Below are 18,784 nucleotides of genomic sequence, written 5' to 3' on the forward strand. Positions count from 1 at the left end.
GTTAATCTCGGCGAATGAATTCACATTTATATTATTCATTTCAGTGCATTATAGGTACATGTTTTCTTGCACGTTTTTCATTTGCATGCGAGCCGTCATATATTAAATGCAGGGTCTTTTTGACGCTAACATTTCACAAGTACGGGTTTGCATGTTAATTGCACGCAATCTTATGGAAGAAAATTTACATTCGCTATTTTAAAATGCGAATTTTAAACTAATTTTTTTCTGTAACGAACGAATGCCGTAAACTTAGCATTTTTTTTGGTCTATACTAAGGACAATTTGTTTCAGTCATAATCAATGTAATTAAATGTATTACAATTAGCTATCTTATAGTACATTTATCGCATAGCTAGCATTAAGAATGTCGACCTACGTCATTACACAATTGAGCTTTATTTAGGACACTTACCACGACTATAAGGAACCAGTTGCCCATTTAAGTATTTCCGAACTGATTTATCTTTGGATCCTTCAAGAAAAGAGAAAAGCGTACCAATTCTTAAAAGGCCGACAACTCAATCGCGAGCTCCCTAGCAGGGTAAGTGTCAATGGTGGTGGTATCACTGAACATCAGATGCGCCTCCTGTCTGTTTGTTCTTTAAAAAAAACAAACGTGCAGACGCTTTTTCACGGAATGTTTTGTCTTCATAAATTCTTAAATGGACCAGTTGCAAGAATTGTGGACCAAGTTCGAAAATAAAGATAAATAAAAGATAATTTTATATTGGACAATTTATTTCATAGTAAAACAATGTTGGATATATATCGAGCCGTTTTAACAGCCATTATGCAGTTTACACCTGATATGTATATTTAACACAGAAGCCGAAAATTGTATAACATATCTCTTCCCACAATACACCTAGAGGAAGATTTTAACTATAATATAAAAACAATGCGTTACAAGCACAATATCGAACCCTATTAGGACATTAGTTATGTTATTCGCAAGCCCTGGGGTTACTCTACGTGTTAGACAATTAAAATAACACCAAATAACTCATGTCTGATCGGTATCCTACAATATACAAGTGACCACGTGACCACATAATTTCGACGGACTAGATCCCACAAACACGACATAGAAAAAAAATTTAAATTTTTTTGGCAATGTCTTAATAATAATGCCGTAAAGGCGTAATCTAACGACAGACGATTCCATCACATCAACATATTCGACTAGCTTGCTTAAACATAAAACTTAAGTATATCTTAATTCCAATTATAACTATTTACAAGCTCTGGCCAACATTCATTAATACTTAAAGACGCTAAGGGTGTCACAATCGAGACAGCGCTGACTCGCGTCACCGTTGACATACGGGAGTCATACTTAGCTTACTCGACTCTGAAACTACTGCGTTACACAGTAAGCAAATGCGCAATAAATTAGTTGGATCTGAATAAAAATGGTGACTCCACAATGTCAAGTTGAGTCCAATTGTGATGATTCCAATAAAGCCAACATCGATTCGATATCGAAAGTTATACACAAGATTCTTAAATAATACATAGAATAATTTATTATTTACATAAAGAAAATATGGCACATCTATACATCGACCGCGCTCTGTTTGCTGAACAAGACGCCCCACAAATTGATGGAATTAAAACTGAACATAATGCTTGTTATTTAATAAAAATACCAACGAAAAGCTGAAATTTAAGCTGGTGACATTTTTAATGTGTTTTATAAATCTTATGTAGCGTAAGCCAGTGGCTGCGTTCACTGACACTGTTGCCATGGTTACCATGTCTGTTATTACAAACGTGATAACTACGATATCTAGTCTATATAGGCCGATAGTATCGGTTTGGATTGTCTATTTTTTTTTTCAATTTACCGTACTAATTGTTGACCATATTGTATTGATCATAGAAGACTAATCACCTGGTCTATAAATCAAAGTTATGAAGTATTAAAATCCATCAGTCTGTTGGAGCCTTGCGTGCGCCTATAATTTTCTGCATGAACCAATTAAATACCGGTGGGAAGTAAATCGCCTGGAGGCAATGAGTCGAGTGCGCGGCCGACTGCCGCATCTTACGCTAAGACGCTCTCAATTGCCGACTTAAGGGTTACGACGGACCATGCGAAAGGGTTTCGTATAAGATTCCTTCAGCACGAATGTTACGTGAAATCGTAACTATTAGTAGAATATTGAAAACTAGAACAGCGCTTCGTGCGCTATTTGGAACTACACTGCTTATATGTAGATTAAGTGGACTATAACATTTTATGGAAAATCTATGAATTGATAAATCATATAATATATTGACGAGTTTATTGTAACATTTAATGAATTGATCGTAAAATTTTAGGAATTTGTCTTAATCTTTGATAGAATTTTATTAAATTATCGTAAAATTCGCGCTAAGTGGAATTGCAGACATTTGAATTACCGCACATTTTTTACCGGTCAGCAGGGTTATTCTATGATTAACTGAATTTTGATTTTTGACACTTCATGTCAAAATAGGTTGGATTTCACGGTGACGATAAACATAATCGTTTGTTTACGTAATATACATCATATACGTTTTGACGTATAGCTCAAAAACCATATAATCTACGATAGCAATACGAAACCTATGAAATTTTTATAGTGATATAATGAACAACAAAAACAATGGAGCTGCTTCAATGATTTCAAAACATTTTTTATATTGAGACGGTGAAAATTTTATTTAAATCATTTAATCAGTGATTGACAAAACACACTTTAGTTACCGGAAACACCTAAATTAAGGATAGCTAACCGTGTATAAATCAGTCTTTAAACTTAAGCTATTTAACGTAACCTGCATAGTGAATCTGTTAAACCCCCGTTCACTTTAACGGCCGGTTATTTCAGTGAAAACTGTCAACACGAACGAAATCGGGGTTATCGTCTTGAGTTAAGCCTAAGTGGGTGTAGAAATGGTAATACGCGCTAAGTCGGCAACGTCCTATAACCTCGAAGAAATGATAGTGTTTTAACTTCACTTCCTACAAACTTCTGATTATAAGTAGAATTTCCTTCAAATCTTTGAGGATTTCCAAGCTTCTAAATTTGTCTAATTATTTTTGATAATTTGATTATTACAATATCATTATTTTGTTTTAAATCACATTTAATGTTTCCGTCTAGAAATATTACAAATTTGTTACGTAATTAAACGGTGTTTAAACGGGCCGTTAAACTGCATATGCAGAATTCCAACAGCTTATACACTAAAGGACACTAAACGAATCACACAGATCAGATGTTTGTAGGGAGTTTAGCAAAGTCAGTCTATAGCGCTGAGAGCGCAACAGTCTAAAATAAGCACTTTGGCCCAGCCTAGGTACTCGGCGCAGAAAGCCAGTCACTACGACGACGCTCAGCTCTGGGCGCTCGGCTGAGCTCCGCCAGTTGGGCGCTCGGCTGAGCTCGGTTGGGTTTTAGGCGCTCAGCTCGGCGGACGTGGGGCGCGTTGGCGGCGGTGCCGAGTGCAAGCGCAACATGCGTCACCGCGTCGTCTTCGTGCGCACGCGGCTCGGTTGCAACGCTTACGTACGCATGTCACTTCGCCATCCTGAAACAATTAGCATTTAATTTAGGCAACGCAAATCTAGCAAATATTACCAGAAATAATATTTGTATATGTCAGGCCATGATCATAATTTGATTCGATTTGTTTTGTTATTATATGTTTCATAGTTTGGAATCATTATTTAACGAATAAAATTACGAATATTGTTACGACCAATAAGAGCAGAGCAAATGCCTCTAGGCACCATTTTGACTTCTGACTGTGCGTACAGGGATCGCCAGACAGTACTGATTGAGTATTCAGTAGAACATTGTGGTGATGAGAGGTTGGACCAAGTTGGGTCTTATTGATTGCGATTAAAACTGAGATCGGTGCCTTAAACCAGCTCGTTATAATTTAAGCTAGTGTCAACAGGAATCTATCTAAATTGAACATTGTACGATATCCACATGACGCCATAAATCAGCTAATGTCAATGTCAATATCGATGGAGTCACGACATTTCTTCGACATTCCTTTATTGAGTTTGAATATTATCTATAAATGTTATTTTTAAGTAACACCCACACATTTTAATTGTGGTCATAAATAAAATATATATGTAACATTTTGATATATTGAATCGAATCCTAAGCAATATTTCGTCTCTTTCAATCAAATTCGTTTACGCTGTGATAAAAAGAGATGTTTTTATAGCTTTAAACAGAGTTGGTTACCTTGCAACGACAGGTGACACATCTCTGTTCTCCGTGTGAGTGTATGGAGGGATGGACCTCCTTCCCGTTGGGTAGAGGCCCATCTGGGAACTTGCATCCCCCTTCAGCCAATATTTCTTCCGCTGTCCGCGGAGTGCCCTGATCCTTCAACGTATCTTCGTCGGACTTCTTTTCTTTTACCTGAATAAAATATAACAAATAAGATATGTAGGTAAAGTTTATTAATGGATTGTATGTTAGATTTTTTAATAGAACAGGGGTTAAACAAGTAGAAGTCTGACCGGATGTTACGTGTTGCCGGCCTTTAAACTCTTTTTATTAGATAAAAAGGAATTAAAATAACTAGAAAAGGGAGAACAAAAAGACTCTGTTTTATACAGCTAAAATAAAGACAAAGATTTGACTTTTTAAAATAAATTCTGATACTAAAAAAATTCAAACCAAATATCTTAGAAAGGGCTGAAGGCGAGTACGTGGAACTGCACATCATCATGTTAAAGAAGCAAATAATAAAAAAACGCTTTAGTCCACACAATCTTCTCCAAAGAATACTCAGGTATACTTTGTAAACAATGGAATAGCTGATTATAAAAAGCCTTCTTGATATGTGAGTGTCTATGGGTTGCGGTATCTGTTAACATCAGGTGGGCTTCCTGCCCGTTTACCTATTGATGAAAACTATTTGATGTCCATACATCTTTAACGGTCCTATAATGTGAGAGATTGTCCATATTGTTAGGTTTATAAACCACCATAACAAATTGGTATATAGAAAAAAATGGTTTTAGCGAATGAATAACACAGGTCTGCGAAGTTAATAATAATAAAACTTTTTTCATGACAGAAATATGTTAGTCCTCACACAAGGGAGTGTTGTGAGTGACTTTTATTCCGAGGAACACTGTGCATATTTAAAACAATATAAAAATGTATATATATCAGTGAATGTATAAGTACAAATGGGTGTATGTGCGTACAGCACAATCTGTATTTGAGAGTTTGGCAGAGAGTTGTGTCTGTGTTTGTTTTGCTGAACATCAGAGAACCAAGATATGTAGTTAGGCCTCTGCAGAATTGAAATCCATATCGGCTAGCATAATTAAGTTTTTCGATAGTTGTTTTCAAAAAACTGTTACTATTTCTTATAACTGTTCTAAAATATGTCTAAATTATAACCACGTGAAATTTAGAAGATTCAGATGATATATCAAGATTAACATAGCTAATAAGGTATTTTGATCAAAAATGTATGGAGCAAACATTTTATGAGATCAAAGGAAATCTTTGTTTATTGTTTTATTACTCTAGACGCTCACAGTCACAGACTATAAAGTGGTTAATAACTATAACAGCCACAGAGTATAGGATGGTTTGACACAGAATAAAAATTGTATACCACAGATTTAGGTTGCTAAAATAGTAAAGATATTTGTTCAACCTTAGTGTAGGAATAATAAAAAAATATACCTGCAATTGTTTAAAAACAGGTTTTCATGGCATATATGTGTAATTAATGATTAGTAAAACTAAATTCTATCTTTCTTTACTGTGCAAAATATACTGCTTTGCAACTTCTTACCGCTTGATGATATCAAGCGGTAAGAAGTAGCGGTAGTCTGACTAGCTCTCTCTTTTTTTGAGCAATTCTCCTTTCCCTCGTAATTTATAGTAGCTACTTATTAAAAGTAGCTTTTACTTTTTTTTAGATTTTAGTTTAGTATAATTCTAGTATTACATTTATGGTTTATTATCTATTCACTTCTACCACCCTCAATAGAATTTTTCATACTATGTTTGCCTGGCCGATATCGCTTGTTAGCGATAATGCCGCCCCTCGTCTTATAACTTTGGTTCCTGTTTTTCTACGTTTAAGGTAAGGTAAATTGTACGATTCTAGATGGCTCGAAGGACCAAAATGTACGATTCTGGATGGCTCGAAGGACCAAAAAGTACGATTCTGGACGGCTCGAAGGACCAAAATGTACGGTTCCTGGGTCAACGGGATGCTTCAAATAATAGAGATTTATTGATTTACTCTATATTTACCACTCGCGTGTTACAATAGAATATGAGCGAAATAATGACGTGCTAATTGCTATGTACCGAATGAATACAATTTAACAGTCAAAGAGAGTGCCTGCGTCGGGCTATACTCTCGGGGTGTAACTCCCATGATTTAGTTATTCGCTATGAACGAGTAACTGTATGTAGAAGAGAGTGCCTACGTCTGGCTATGCTCTCGGGGTGTAACTCCCATGATTTAGTTATTCGCTATGAACGAGTAACTGTATGTAGAAGAGAGTGCCTACGTCTGGCTATGCTCTCGGGGTGTAACTCCCATGATTTAGTTATTCGCTATGAACGAGTAACTGTATGTAGAAGAGAGTGCCTACGTCTGGCTATGCTCTCGGGGTGTAACTCCCATGATTTAGTTCGCTATGAACGAATAACTGTATGTAGAAGAGAGTGCCTACGTCTGGCTATGCTCTCGGGGTGTAACTCCCATGATTTAGTTCGCTATGAACGAATAACTGCATGTAGAAGAGAGTGCCTACGTCTGGCTATGCTCTCGGGGTGTAACTCCCATGATTTAGTTATTCGCTATGAACGAGTAACTGTATGTAGAAGAGAGTGCCTACGTCTGGCTATGCTCTCGGGGTGTAACTCCCATGATTTAGTTCGCTATGAACGAATAACTGTATGTAGAAGAGAGTGCCTACGTCTGGCTATGCTCTCGGGGTGTAACTCCCATGATTTAGTTCGCTATGAACGAATAACTGTATGTAGAAGAGAGTGCCTACGTCTGGCTATGCTCTCGGGGTGTAACTCCCATGATTTAGTTCGCTATGAACGAATAACTGTATGTAGAAGAGAGTGCCTACGTCTGGCTATGCTCTCGGGGTGTAACTCCCATGATTTAGTTCGCTATGAACGAATAACTGTATGTAGAAGAGAGTGCCTACGTCTGGCTATGCTCTCGGGGTGTAACTCCCATGATTTAGTTCGCTATGAACGAATAACTGTATGTAGAAGAGAGTGCCTACGTCTGGCTATGCTCTCGGGACGTAACTCCGACGATTTGGGAAATCGTCACGCTTATAAGTGATCGAAATGTATATCCATGGCACGTACGAACATAGGAATTTGTCAAGCTTGTAAATGAGCAAGAATGTACGAACATTGGCACGTACATAGGGATCATCACGCTTATAAACTAAGAAAGCCTGAGTGAGCAAAATGTACAGCCTTGGCTCGTACATAAATAAATAGATAAATGTTTGTTTCTTTCTTACCACTGGACACGCCCTGCAACAAGACTTCTTGTCGGGTCGATAGGCATCTTTCTCAGCGCACTTCAAGATGGGACATTTGACGCGGGGGCATCTCACTTGTCTCGTGGAAAAGTCGCAAGTGCAGACCGCGCAGGTGTCATAGCCTCCTGGTACCAAGTACGGATGCCAGGAGGACCCCGGGGCATGGTACTGCCCCGCGAGGTGACATCCGTGTGATTCGTTCCATACGGCGGTTGTGGAGTCTGAACGAAGTGATCGTACATTAGTTTATTTATTGGTGTTATTGCAGAAGTATTCCAATTTATTTTATAGAATAGGGGCCTGACAGCAAAAGGCTCTTCTGATGTTAAGTGATAACGCCGCCCATGAACACTCTCATTGTCAGAGGGTTCGCGAGTGCGTTGCCGGTTTTTAGAACTGGTACGCTTTTTTCTTGAAGGACCCTAAGTCGAATTGGTTTGGAAATGCTTCAGTGGGTGTATTTTCGTATTCTGCCTCTAGGTCCGATAGTGAATCTCAAAAACAGCTAGGAAATGCTGACAGTATTACGTGTTACAGGGACGATATAGTCAAATTAAATATAGATTTATAGTAAGCTTCACAATAAATAGAAATACAAAAACAAATTCTTCTATGATAAATACATACTCCATAAATTTTATAAATTACTAGCTGACCCGGCAAACGTCGTTTGCCATGTATATTATTTATATAGGAAACATTTTTAAAGTTCAATAAAAATTTCTACTATAATTAAAAATAGGGGTTGATCGTACAGGGGTTGTATGTATTTTTGTATGTTGTATCATAAAAAAATAGAAATTAAAATTTTTGTATAAAAAATTAAAATTAAAATTTAGGGGTGGACTACCCCTAACATTTAGGGGGATGAAAAATAGATGTTGGCCGATTCTCATAGATACCGGATAAGCACAAAAAATATCATCAAAATCGGTCAAGCCGTTTCGGGGGAGTATGTCAACGAAAACTGTGACACGAGAATTTTATATATATAGATATCTTAGTTTAAATGACTAAATTATGAACAACAACAGTAAATATTGCACAATTATAAGCAACGTGTGCACTGATCTAAGTTCCACTTAAGTTGATCTCAATAATATCGGACGAGCTGCTTACTTGTACAGATGGGGCAGCACTGTCCTGGCGGCTGAATAGTGGGCGCGGCGCACTCCACGACAGGACACCGGATGGGATCACAGCGAAGGGCGCCGTGGACACACCCGCACATGTGGCACAACTGAAAATCAATATACAATATTTATTAATTTTATATTTGATGATTTTTCAATTATAATTAATTATATATTTTGATTATTATTGTAGGTTAAGAATATTGTAAATACAGTATATTTGTGTGTTGGTATAAATATAATAAATTATGTTAAACAATACATATTTACTATGCTGGCTGAAGCCCGAAATACCTTCAAGCCCCTTTTCCCATACGATACGATGTATTCATATCAACTCATTTTTTTTCACGGTTGTTTTTGCCAAAAAAACACACGATTTTTTTTTTAAATTATTGTTTTTAAACAAAAAAGTTACTTAACTCAAAATACTCTCACAAACTAAATAATAAACTAATAGTACGACGGTTGTAAAATTGATACACGCGCCTCTTGAAGGTTAGGGCTAGCTAAAAATCATAATTATTCAATAATTCGATCGTATGTAAATGGCTATTCAACACAGAAATATTATTTCAAAATAATAAAATATAAATCACAGACATAAATATAAATATATGAATATATGACCGACCTCGGTGGCCATCCACTGAGCGCCATCTTCGTAAGACCGACCCGCGTAGAAGCAGGACGCGGTGTTGGAGAGGGAGTTGTCTGGAGGCACGTTGTTGTGCGTGGGAGGGTAGTTGGGGCTGAGCTCATTGTCTACGACGTACGACACGGAGGGGAGACAAGATGGTGGCACACTTATCTGGAAATTATGGTTTGCCATTGTACAGCCATTGCTATTACTTTAGATATAAAACACAAAAAATACATTAACATATTCTATACTGACAACATTTTCTAGATTATTTTTGTTTAAACATTATTTTATACTATTACTAGCTGCCCCGCGAACTTCGTTTCTCCTTAATGTGGTTTTGTTAATACCGTGACACGAAAGAATAATTTCACTGTATTATCGTCACTATAATTTGAATTTGATTTACACTTCGGTCTAAGTAACACGTGGTTGGCTATGCTAACACCAAAAATTTTAAAAAGTAGAAATAATTGAATTTTACGGTATTTCGTTTACTACAAAATAAATTTAATTTATACTTTAGCCTCAATAACACGTGGTAATTATGATATGAATTGTAACTTTATGACACGTTTGTCGGTTTACCATAGCAGTGCCATCTATTGATAACTTACTCAATGCAGTCGAAAAGTAACGACATCTGTTAGAATTTTTTGGAGTTCAGATAATTGTGACTGTCAATTAATTACAGACAAATAATTTGCAATAAAATAAAATTGCGACTATAATTAAAGATCTAAGCTATCCTATCTCTTAAGTTGGACCAGACTGCTCACGGTGTGTTTAGGAGTCGATCGCGGACAAACATCGTGACAGATTTATATATATTAAGATAACGAGAAAATACCACAAAAACAAGAAATGTTTTGTAATCCGCCAAGGGTAATGCAGACATATTTTCGGGTTTTAAATAATTTTTATATCAACCAAGACATTCTTGGCTATTTCAACCACGGCAGAGTGCAAATTTAATCACAATGATTTTACCCAAATAAATAAAATATTTTCAACGATGAAGTACCTTACCTTGTTTCCATTATCTAGCAGCGTTAAACAATAAACTGGTTTAATAGTGAAATGCAAAAACCTATCAAAAATTGTCCGTTCATTAATTTGTTGATATCGCCAAACAAGCAAAATATTTACAAAATAACTAACCTCATAGCTGTTGTAATAATAATAATAATTTATTTGCAAGATACTCGCACAAAAATGTTATGGTGTTACAATCTAAAGTTCGTATATTCTGCTACACATATACGTATACGCAATGGTGTGCAAAATTGTCTTAAAAGAATTGAAGTTACAATTACGTTCAGAATCATATCATTATAGTAAATTCTTATATTATTTTGTCACAACATCATCACGTTAATAAAATGTATTATTACGTTTTCCAATTAATATTCATTATGATGTTTCACGCAAATAATCGTTATTATAATAATACATTTCCAACATTAATTCGATTTTCGTATAAAGAACTCAACTAAATAAATTTGACCAATGAGGTCAATTGCTCAAATGAAAACGACAAAACTTTACGAATATCCTTCACAATGTTTTCGTATATAATCAATTAGATTATCTTTGCTCTTAATCTAATAGTTTCTTCAACTCGAGATATAAAATCTATTGTATTATTTATTATATTTTAATATGCCTGCTTATGCAGCTAATTCAATAGTAATAGCTACAAAATTACACAATGTTTTGTACATTAATTGTATACCCATTTAAATACAAAAATGAAACACAGTTATCAAAAAGGATAACAATTAAAAATAATATACATTAATACCATCTATAACAAGGAGATTTCCCATGTTATATTTCTGTAGTATGAAATTTAGAATGATTTGTCCATAATTAGTTTTTGTCCTTTGTACCTTAAAATTAAACTGAATATAGTTTTTTATTCGAGTTCCGTTTTGCGAGAATAGATCTACAACGCGATTTCCTATAACTCGGTCCGATACAAAATAATATTATTGTAGTATTTTTTATTACTGTATTAAACAAAAATTTTACTGTTATCAACAAACAAAACACACGCACATAATTTCATTAAACAAAATATGAACTCTAATATAACAAACGCATGAAGCACTATCTTTCTCTCTCTCTCTCTCTATCTTTCTCTATTATTAGTTTAAGAACTAACCTGGGGTAGTCGCGTGCGCAGAAACTCAGTGCCATTCTCCGCAGCGCGTACGTTGAGATACGCAGCGCCCGCGTGCAAAGCTGACAGTTCCGCTGGAGTCGGCTCAAGTACTGAACCTTCTTGTCCCGACAGAGCCCTTGGAGCTGATGATCCGAGGGCGTGACTCTCCAGCCACGACGACCAGCCACCGTTGTAACCGTTTATTGTAACCTGAAATTGTTCCACTAGAAGAAATAGGCGAGCATATTATTTTTTAACCTAGTGCTTGAGAACACCGATCGCAACGATGAGGTCACGGGTTCGAACCCTGACTGACTCCTAATGATTTTATGTAATTAACACTTTTACGCTGATAATAAATTTCTGGGAAATGCAGTCTTTCTTGTATAAACTTACTTCATAATTAATTCCACACAACGCATCAACAGAGACCCAGGCGAGACCAGCGATGATAGTGGAAGGGGCCGGACGAGCGTCTGTCCGCTTCAGGACGGCTGGTCCGGCACCGGCCGCGTCCGGCAACGAGCGGGACAATAAGCGACCTCTGAGTAGCGGCGGACCTATCGATATGAAAACCTTTTTGGAGACGTTACATAACTTTTGGTGTTTTAAATAAGTTGATTTTTACGATGCGCGCGCACACCGTCTCAAAAAACCAACACCCTGAAGTTAGCTATAGTCTACATTTTTTTTGATATTTAAATAAACTTTATTTAACTAAAAAATGCGTTATAATAAAACTTTCAATGTATTAAATACCTTTTTTCTATTGTTTGTAGATTTTTATACAAAGGTAAAATATTTTTTTATCTTGTTACGCCAAAAACTTTTAACGCGTTTTTATTACGTTTTGTTACATTTGTTAATAGTTACGTCCTCAATAGTAATATAATTATATGAAGATATAACAAAACGAGGTACGTATGACTTATTTAGTATAAAATATTTTATTCCTGTTTAGTTTTTTGTTTTAATAACTGTGTATTACATGTATTTTGCACTACTTGCCTATCTTATTTAATACATTTATTTTATTTTCTTTACTCACAGTGGTTGCCTGGAAGAGATCGCTCGTAAGCGATAAGGCCGCCAGTTGCCCTCCTTTTGATTTAATTATGTTAATTTTTATTTGTATTTTGTAGTGTAAGGAAGTGTGAATAAATAAATAAATAAAATTGTATATCGACGGCCACCGAACCATTTCTTTGTGGTACATTATTACGGCATTTGGTACATTTCACTAATTTTAACCATATTGTGAGTTTCTTGGTTTATTTGGTAATAATATAACTGTTAATAAAATAACTATTATAATAAATAATATGTTTGTCTGTTGGACGTTTATAGTTACATTATTTAAAGAAGACAATATTTATTGAGAAGTTTTAAAGTGGTATAATATGCTTCCAAAAGCAGCTCTTAGAAGGTTTTTAAAACATTGTCAGGTACTTAATAATAATAATACCCACTATCCTATCTTTACAAATGTCGAATATACAGTTTAGATTATATATATGTCGGAGGAAGCCATTCAACGAGTTGCTTGTTGATTGTACAATAACACATTAAATTCTCTTTATCATTTAAACACGTTGCATTAATCTTAATTTAACTTAATACGCGATTTTACGATATTATAAAACCTAAAACATATTTCTGTTAACAAATTAGTGGTTTTAGTTAAAATTAGTTACGTTTTTCTAATTTATAAGATTGTAATCGTTATTAAACAAACGACCAATGAGAGCAGAGCATTTTGCTCGAGTGTGGTCGAAGCGCCATCTATATATAGGCCAGTCCGTTGGTTGTTACGGGGCCTTTTTGAAGTGGAGACGGATCGAGTTGGATCCCTGAGTTTTGGTCGCTAGATTGGTGCATTGAACTCACTGCTCGGTCTTAAAACTTATAATTTATTATTAATAACTACCATAAAATATTGTGAAAACTACAATCGTCGTGTTTTGCGCTCGCGCTTTACCCTCATGACGCCCACCAAATCTGCAACCACTGTTGATGACGTCACTGGGGAAGGTGTTTCTCCGACATATATATTTTTTTTCTTGGTTTTCGATATCTTAGCTTCGTTCAGTACCATTGATCGTAGCCCCTTCACGGGTAACGGGTCCAGCTTTTTCCAAATATCCCTATCCAGGGCTTTCTTCCTTCATTCTAATATAATTTACCTGTATCAGATCCGATATGTACAGCAAGCTGGTCTTCATAGAGTGGGGGGAAGATCCTCGCACTGGGCCTGGCCAGCACTCCCATTCTTGTATCCAGAATTTCCACTTGCGAGTGTCTCTTGCCCTGCTCTTCCACTAACGTTATCTTCGGATCAGCTATACTCAAATTGTCCACCTAGAAAATTGTATTATCGTTTTACATTCGTTGGTATCGTTTTAGGTTATAATGTAAAATTTCAAGAATTTCGCTGTTATGCGAAATAACAATAAAAAATAAATAATAATATTTTAAGTAATTATATATAATGTGTAAAATTGATTGTATTTTCTTGTATTTTGAACTCATAAATGAAAGTAAAATCTAGTATTAACTAAGATTAGGCTGCGTTGGCGTGGTGACTTAAGAGTGCATCTCTGCACTCAGAGGTCACGCCATAGAATCACGATTTGCACCAAAGGTCTTTCTTCCTATGTATGCAATTAAATTTCGCTCATACGATGAAGAGAGAAACACGGAGAGAAAGCCACCTTTGACAATCAACAAATGATAACAAAACATTTATATAAATATGCAACCAAGACCTAAGCTGTAGCGCCAGTACTTACGCAGTTTTCCAGAAACTGGTGATACTCATATGAAGAATCTTACTAAATGTTCCTCTTTGGAATTCTTTTTTTTAATGTAACAAATGGGCAGGAGTCTCATCTGATGTTAAGTGAAACCTCCATTCGTAGACATTGAGGGCTTGCAAGTGCGTCACCAGCCTTTTAAAAATTCTTACGCTCTTTCATGGACCTCAGTAGGACCGCGATGGAAAGCAGTCAGAAATTGTTCAGTGGGCAGCTAGTTCCACATAGTGGTGGTGCGCGGCACAAACTGCCCCAATAAAAACAGAACAGCTGTGGAACGACGGACGTCGAGGTGATACAGGTGGAATTTCTAATTCTGCCTCGACGTTCGATGATGAAACTCAGCTGCAGGTATTAATCCGAACAAAGCCTCTCAACACCCTCCGTTGTTAATGCGGTAGAAGATGTAGAGCATCGCTTCGCAACGCCAAGGGATCAAGTCACTCGGAAAGTCGACGTCGACTTATCGACGGTCGACGATTCTATTAGTTATATTTACCTGTATATCGTAAACCAGTGATCCCTCCTTGTCAATATACAGAAGAGCCAGTCCTTCAGGTATGGTGGCAGCCGAGAGCCGCTCGGCGATTAAAGGCGCATGGAAGACCTCACAGGCCGCTCTCTGTCTGACGACTCCAGTCAGTCGTCTCTCTGGAGTAGAGATGGCTTCAACGGAGAGCAGAAGCCTGCCTCTGGCTAGGGATCTCAGTTCCGCAGCTGATACAGGTGTAGATACTTCGATAATGTTAAAGTCGTAGCTGGGTTTACTCATCTTGTGAACCTGCGGCGAACAAAACCAATTTTATGGGAAAACGTTGGAATAATTGAGATACAGTTTACCATTTATTATTAACTTTGGGTTATAGTAGCTAGTACATATGAAATTGCTCGCTTTGTATGGGAGGAACCAAAAGTAGATCTCTCTTTGATTAAAATATATTTAATTAATCAATTACTTTTGCCACCTTATATGTAGTTCATTTATGTGTGTGTTTTCTTTTGCGATACCACCGCCATACACATGACTATCCTTCGAGCCGTTTCGTACTCTTACTCGTAAATAACGTGATATTTAATATTTTCCATTTTATAAATAGAGTAACGCAAAGAAAAAAGTTGAAACGGGAACATGAAATGAATCATGGTTTTCGAAAAAACAAATCCACTAATAAATAGCTGTAAGTAATTCAATTTAAAAACTCCTAACCACAGACGAGATATTTGCGGTCAAAGTGCAGTACGACAAAAGGTCAGCTTCATATGCAAGGAACTAATATATTCTTTATTTAGGTTCAATTTAAAATGTCAAAGGTTTTTAAATAAAAGTTTTGCGAAACATCGAACAACAAAAACGAATTTCATATTTGTATTTAGAGTTTTAACAACACTTTAAAATATAACTCATGCGTATCAAATCAATAAGGGTTTTTAATAAATAACCTTTTATTTAAAACATTCGATGTTGTTAGTACGTTAATAGTTAGACTCGTGACATAAAGAAGCGTGAAAAAACAAAACACCCTAACAACGATTTGCTTAGTAAATTTCACCAGGCGTTATGAAATGTATGCAAATGTATTGAATTGTTATCCTTTTACTCGACAGACCATATGCAATCCCACATAGAAAAATAAAAAACAACTAATACAAAACACGAACTAAAATTAAGATCGGGTCAAGTATCAATAAAATATTTACTTAATATTTATCTAAGTAAAATGAAAAAGTAATGAAGCTTTTGAAAATAATCGTTAATCTTTTTATATTAAAATGTTCAAGATATGAAACAATTAAAAAATAATACGTAACAACTTACCTCGTCAATAATCGTTTGATTCTTCTCTGGTAGTGTCAGCATTACTTTGATGGTCTGTTCTCTAGAGGTAGGCTTGAACACGCCATTAAAAACTATAGCCAGGTGCAAGCTAGGTGCTGCTCCGGCCGCACCCGTCACCACCGCTGTTCCACCCCACCAGCCCTCTTCCTGTCCCGGTACACGGTAATCATCACAAGCTCCGTTACCGATTGATGCTGGGGCGTGTTCTGGCTCCAATAGTGATGTAAACATCTCTGTTGCAAGTGCTGGATATCTGATAAAAAAAATATTGTTAAAAGATATAGAAGAATAAATGCTGCTTAAAGTAAATTTATAACAGTAGTATTACAGCTTTTTAAATAAATAATTTCAAGTAGAACAGAAGAGTGGAGCAAGAACATCTTAAGCTGGTGCCCAAGGTACAACAAATACAGTAAAAGGCGATGACAATTTAGAAGGTGGATAAAGCAAATTAAGGCACAGCAGAATACATAGCAAACATAGCACATAGCATAGCATGTGCAAACAGTGCCAACGGACAGAGATATATAGGAATGTGGGTGATAGAAATATAAATGTATATAAATGTAAGTTATCTGAAATAAATAGGCTTTTGTTAACTTTGGCAATTTGAATAGAAATGACACATAATTATTGGCTTTTTACGAGATTAATTTGTTAAGTTTTTTTTAAGTATTTAGACGCATTAAAACATTTCAAAGATTTTCTATTTCAACCCTTGCGAAAAAAGACGTCTGTATACACTCTTACAATACCGATTTGTTACTTTTCAACCAACTTAAAAAACCTGAAGGAGATATCAACAATTATCATACCCAAAGTAAGACATATTTATAGTAGTAGGGTAGACAAACGACTGCAGAATGACCAAAACGGGCAGCCCTGTAGGCTAGCCCATCACAGCCCATGGGCACCCATTTTTGTGGGTGAGTTCCCGGCTTTTGAGAGAGGAGTATACTCTTTCTTTGAACTATTAGAGGTCGTATCTCTCAGGAAAGATTCCACAGTTCGCTAGTTCGCAAAAGAAAGTGTCTTGTGAAGCGTCCAAGGTGTTGCTGCTGCGACAGCATTATAGTCATTTTGTTATTGACTATGAGCAATTGGCTAAAAACAAGTATTTAAAATCCAACCATCTGTAATAGGGCAATAATTGCTAAGTCATTAACCGCTTCAGTGGTTTTCCACAGATGTAAATACTAGTTAAAACAAACCGCTTCGTCTAGACTCACTACTAATGAAGCCATGTGAGTTTCCGTTATTAATCACACGGTTAATTTAATTCGAACAATAAGGCTATTACATCCTTGGGACGAAGGTTATTTCTTTTAAATAGAAATCCGATTTTGATCTCATTTACAATCGTCATTGTTATACAATTGTGTTATTGAGTTGGTTTTTTACGCCCGTGTATGACAACTACGTTACGGCGAAATAAGTACTTTGTATGTAGCGTACATTGACCAAAACGATAGAAAATAGAGTAGTCTTAATCTCTTATAAAAAATACTTTTGCCGACGCAAAATCGATCGATAAAGAATCATCAAACAAAACAAAACTTTATCCCATTTATTGGCCTACGGAGAACCTACAAATTAGTCAGCTCATTAATTTATTCAATTCCTGACTGACTTCGCCAGACGCAATATGCAGGAAGAAGGAAGTAAAGAATCTTCCTGAAAGCACCTTACGCAGAGATCTAAAATAACAGTCACTCATTCACACCCTTACACATTCACTCCCATGCAACACACACTCACACATGCACTCACGCGTGTTACGGGTCGCGTAATAGGTTTTGTTAAAAAAATTAAGGAATTAACTATAAAAACTAAATGTGACACATAATAAAAAAAATAGATATGTTTATTATGGAACATAAGATAAGGCCGAGAGAAAAGCAAATCATCAAACAACACTTATTTAAAAACAAATATCGCAAATGAATTAGAAGTAGCCTGTAGTTCATACTTATACAAACATATTTTTAATTATTTATTAAATTTAAGATGTTATGGCCACGATCGTTTCTTAGTTAAAATTAAAATAATAGAATATGTATTATCCAGTACAGACAATTATTTAAACGCACCATTTATATCGCGGAAGAATAAATTCGGCCACAGCACCATAAAATATTAACTTTCTTGTCGGCGAAGTGTGAATGTGACATACATGCATTGGTAACCGCGCTGCATATAAAGCTGCATTTCACGAAAGCTCATATAAACTCAATTTTACGATTATGCTCTCGAGTTTGTTACAAGCCCTGCATAGATATACCGTTCATTTCGCATTGAATCGATTGCGTATGACTTTAAACGTTCTGATTGACTTTATTGCAGATTACATCGTTATTGACAGATATTGCCTTATGAATGGTGATGAGGACACTGTTTTTATTAGCTGAGCAGAGTTTTTCGTTTTCAATTATAAATAATACCGCCCTTATATTCATATTTTTATATTTTATAAATTGGAGGTAGCATCTCTCAGGGAAGACCTCCACCGGGGCTTCGTGTAGGCTTCGAAAGAAAGTAAAGCGGAGTGTGGTAGACTTCCATCTAAGCCTGATGGCTTGATAGGTTACGACGCGGTTTAATTTCTGTACTGTGACATTTATAATGTACACACTTATTGC

The 18,784-nt window shown here is 36.0% G+C and overlaps 1 protein-coding gene across 1 annotated transcript in view; it reads right to left on the reverse strand.

Moving 5' to 3' along the window:
- Window positions 1–729: 729 nt before the first annotated feature.
- The window catches only part of LOC123709596 (dorsal-ventral patterning protein Sog), a 77,180-nt gene continuing 59,125 nt past the window's right edge, over window positions 730–18,784 (reverse strand). Inside the window, exons 7-16 of the mRNA XM_045661023.1 lie at window positions 16,125–16,398; window positions 14,808–15,089; window positions 13,679–13,853; window positions 11,892–12,055; window positions 11,496–11,705; window positions 9,320–9,496; window positions 8,672–8,792; window positions 7,532–7,773; window positions 4,239–4,418; window positions 730–3,564 (exon numbers count right to left, since the gene is read on the reverse strand). Coding sequence (XP_045516979.1) covers window positions 3,439–3,564; window positions 4,239–4,418; window positions 7,532–7,773; window positions 8,672–8,792; window positions 9,320–9,496; window positions 11,496–11,705; window positions 11,892–12,055; window positions 13,679–13,853; window positions 14,808–15,089; window positions 16,125–16,398 — 1,951 coding nt within the window. The 3' untranslated portion in view covers window positions 730–3,438. The remainder of the gene's footprint in view (window positions 3,565–4,238; window positions 4,419–7,531; window positions 7,774–8,671; window positions 8,793–9,319; window positions 9,497–11,495; window positions 11,706–11,891; window positions 12,056–13,678; window positions 13,854–14,807; window positions 15,090–16,124; window positions 16,399–18,784) is intronic.

Source organism: Pieris brassicae, chromosome 5 (genome assembly GCF_905147105.1).
Source record: "Pieris brassicae chromosome 5, ilPieBrab1.1, whole genome shotgun sequence".
In the NCBI taxonomy this organism is placed as follows: Eukaryota; Metazoa; Arthropoda; class Insecta; order Lepidoptera; family Pieridae; genus Pieris; species Pieris brassicae.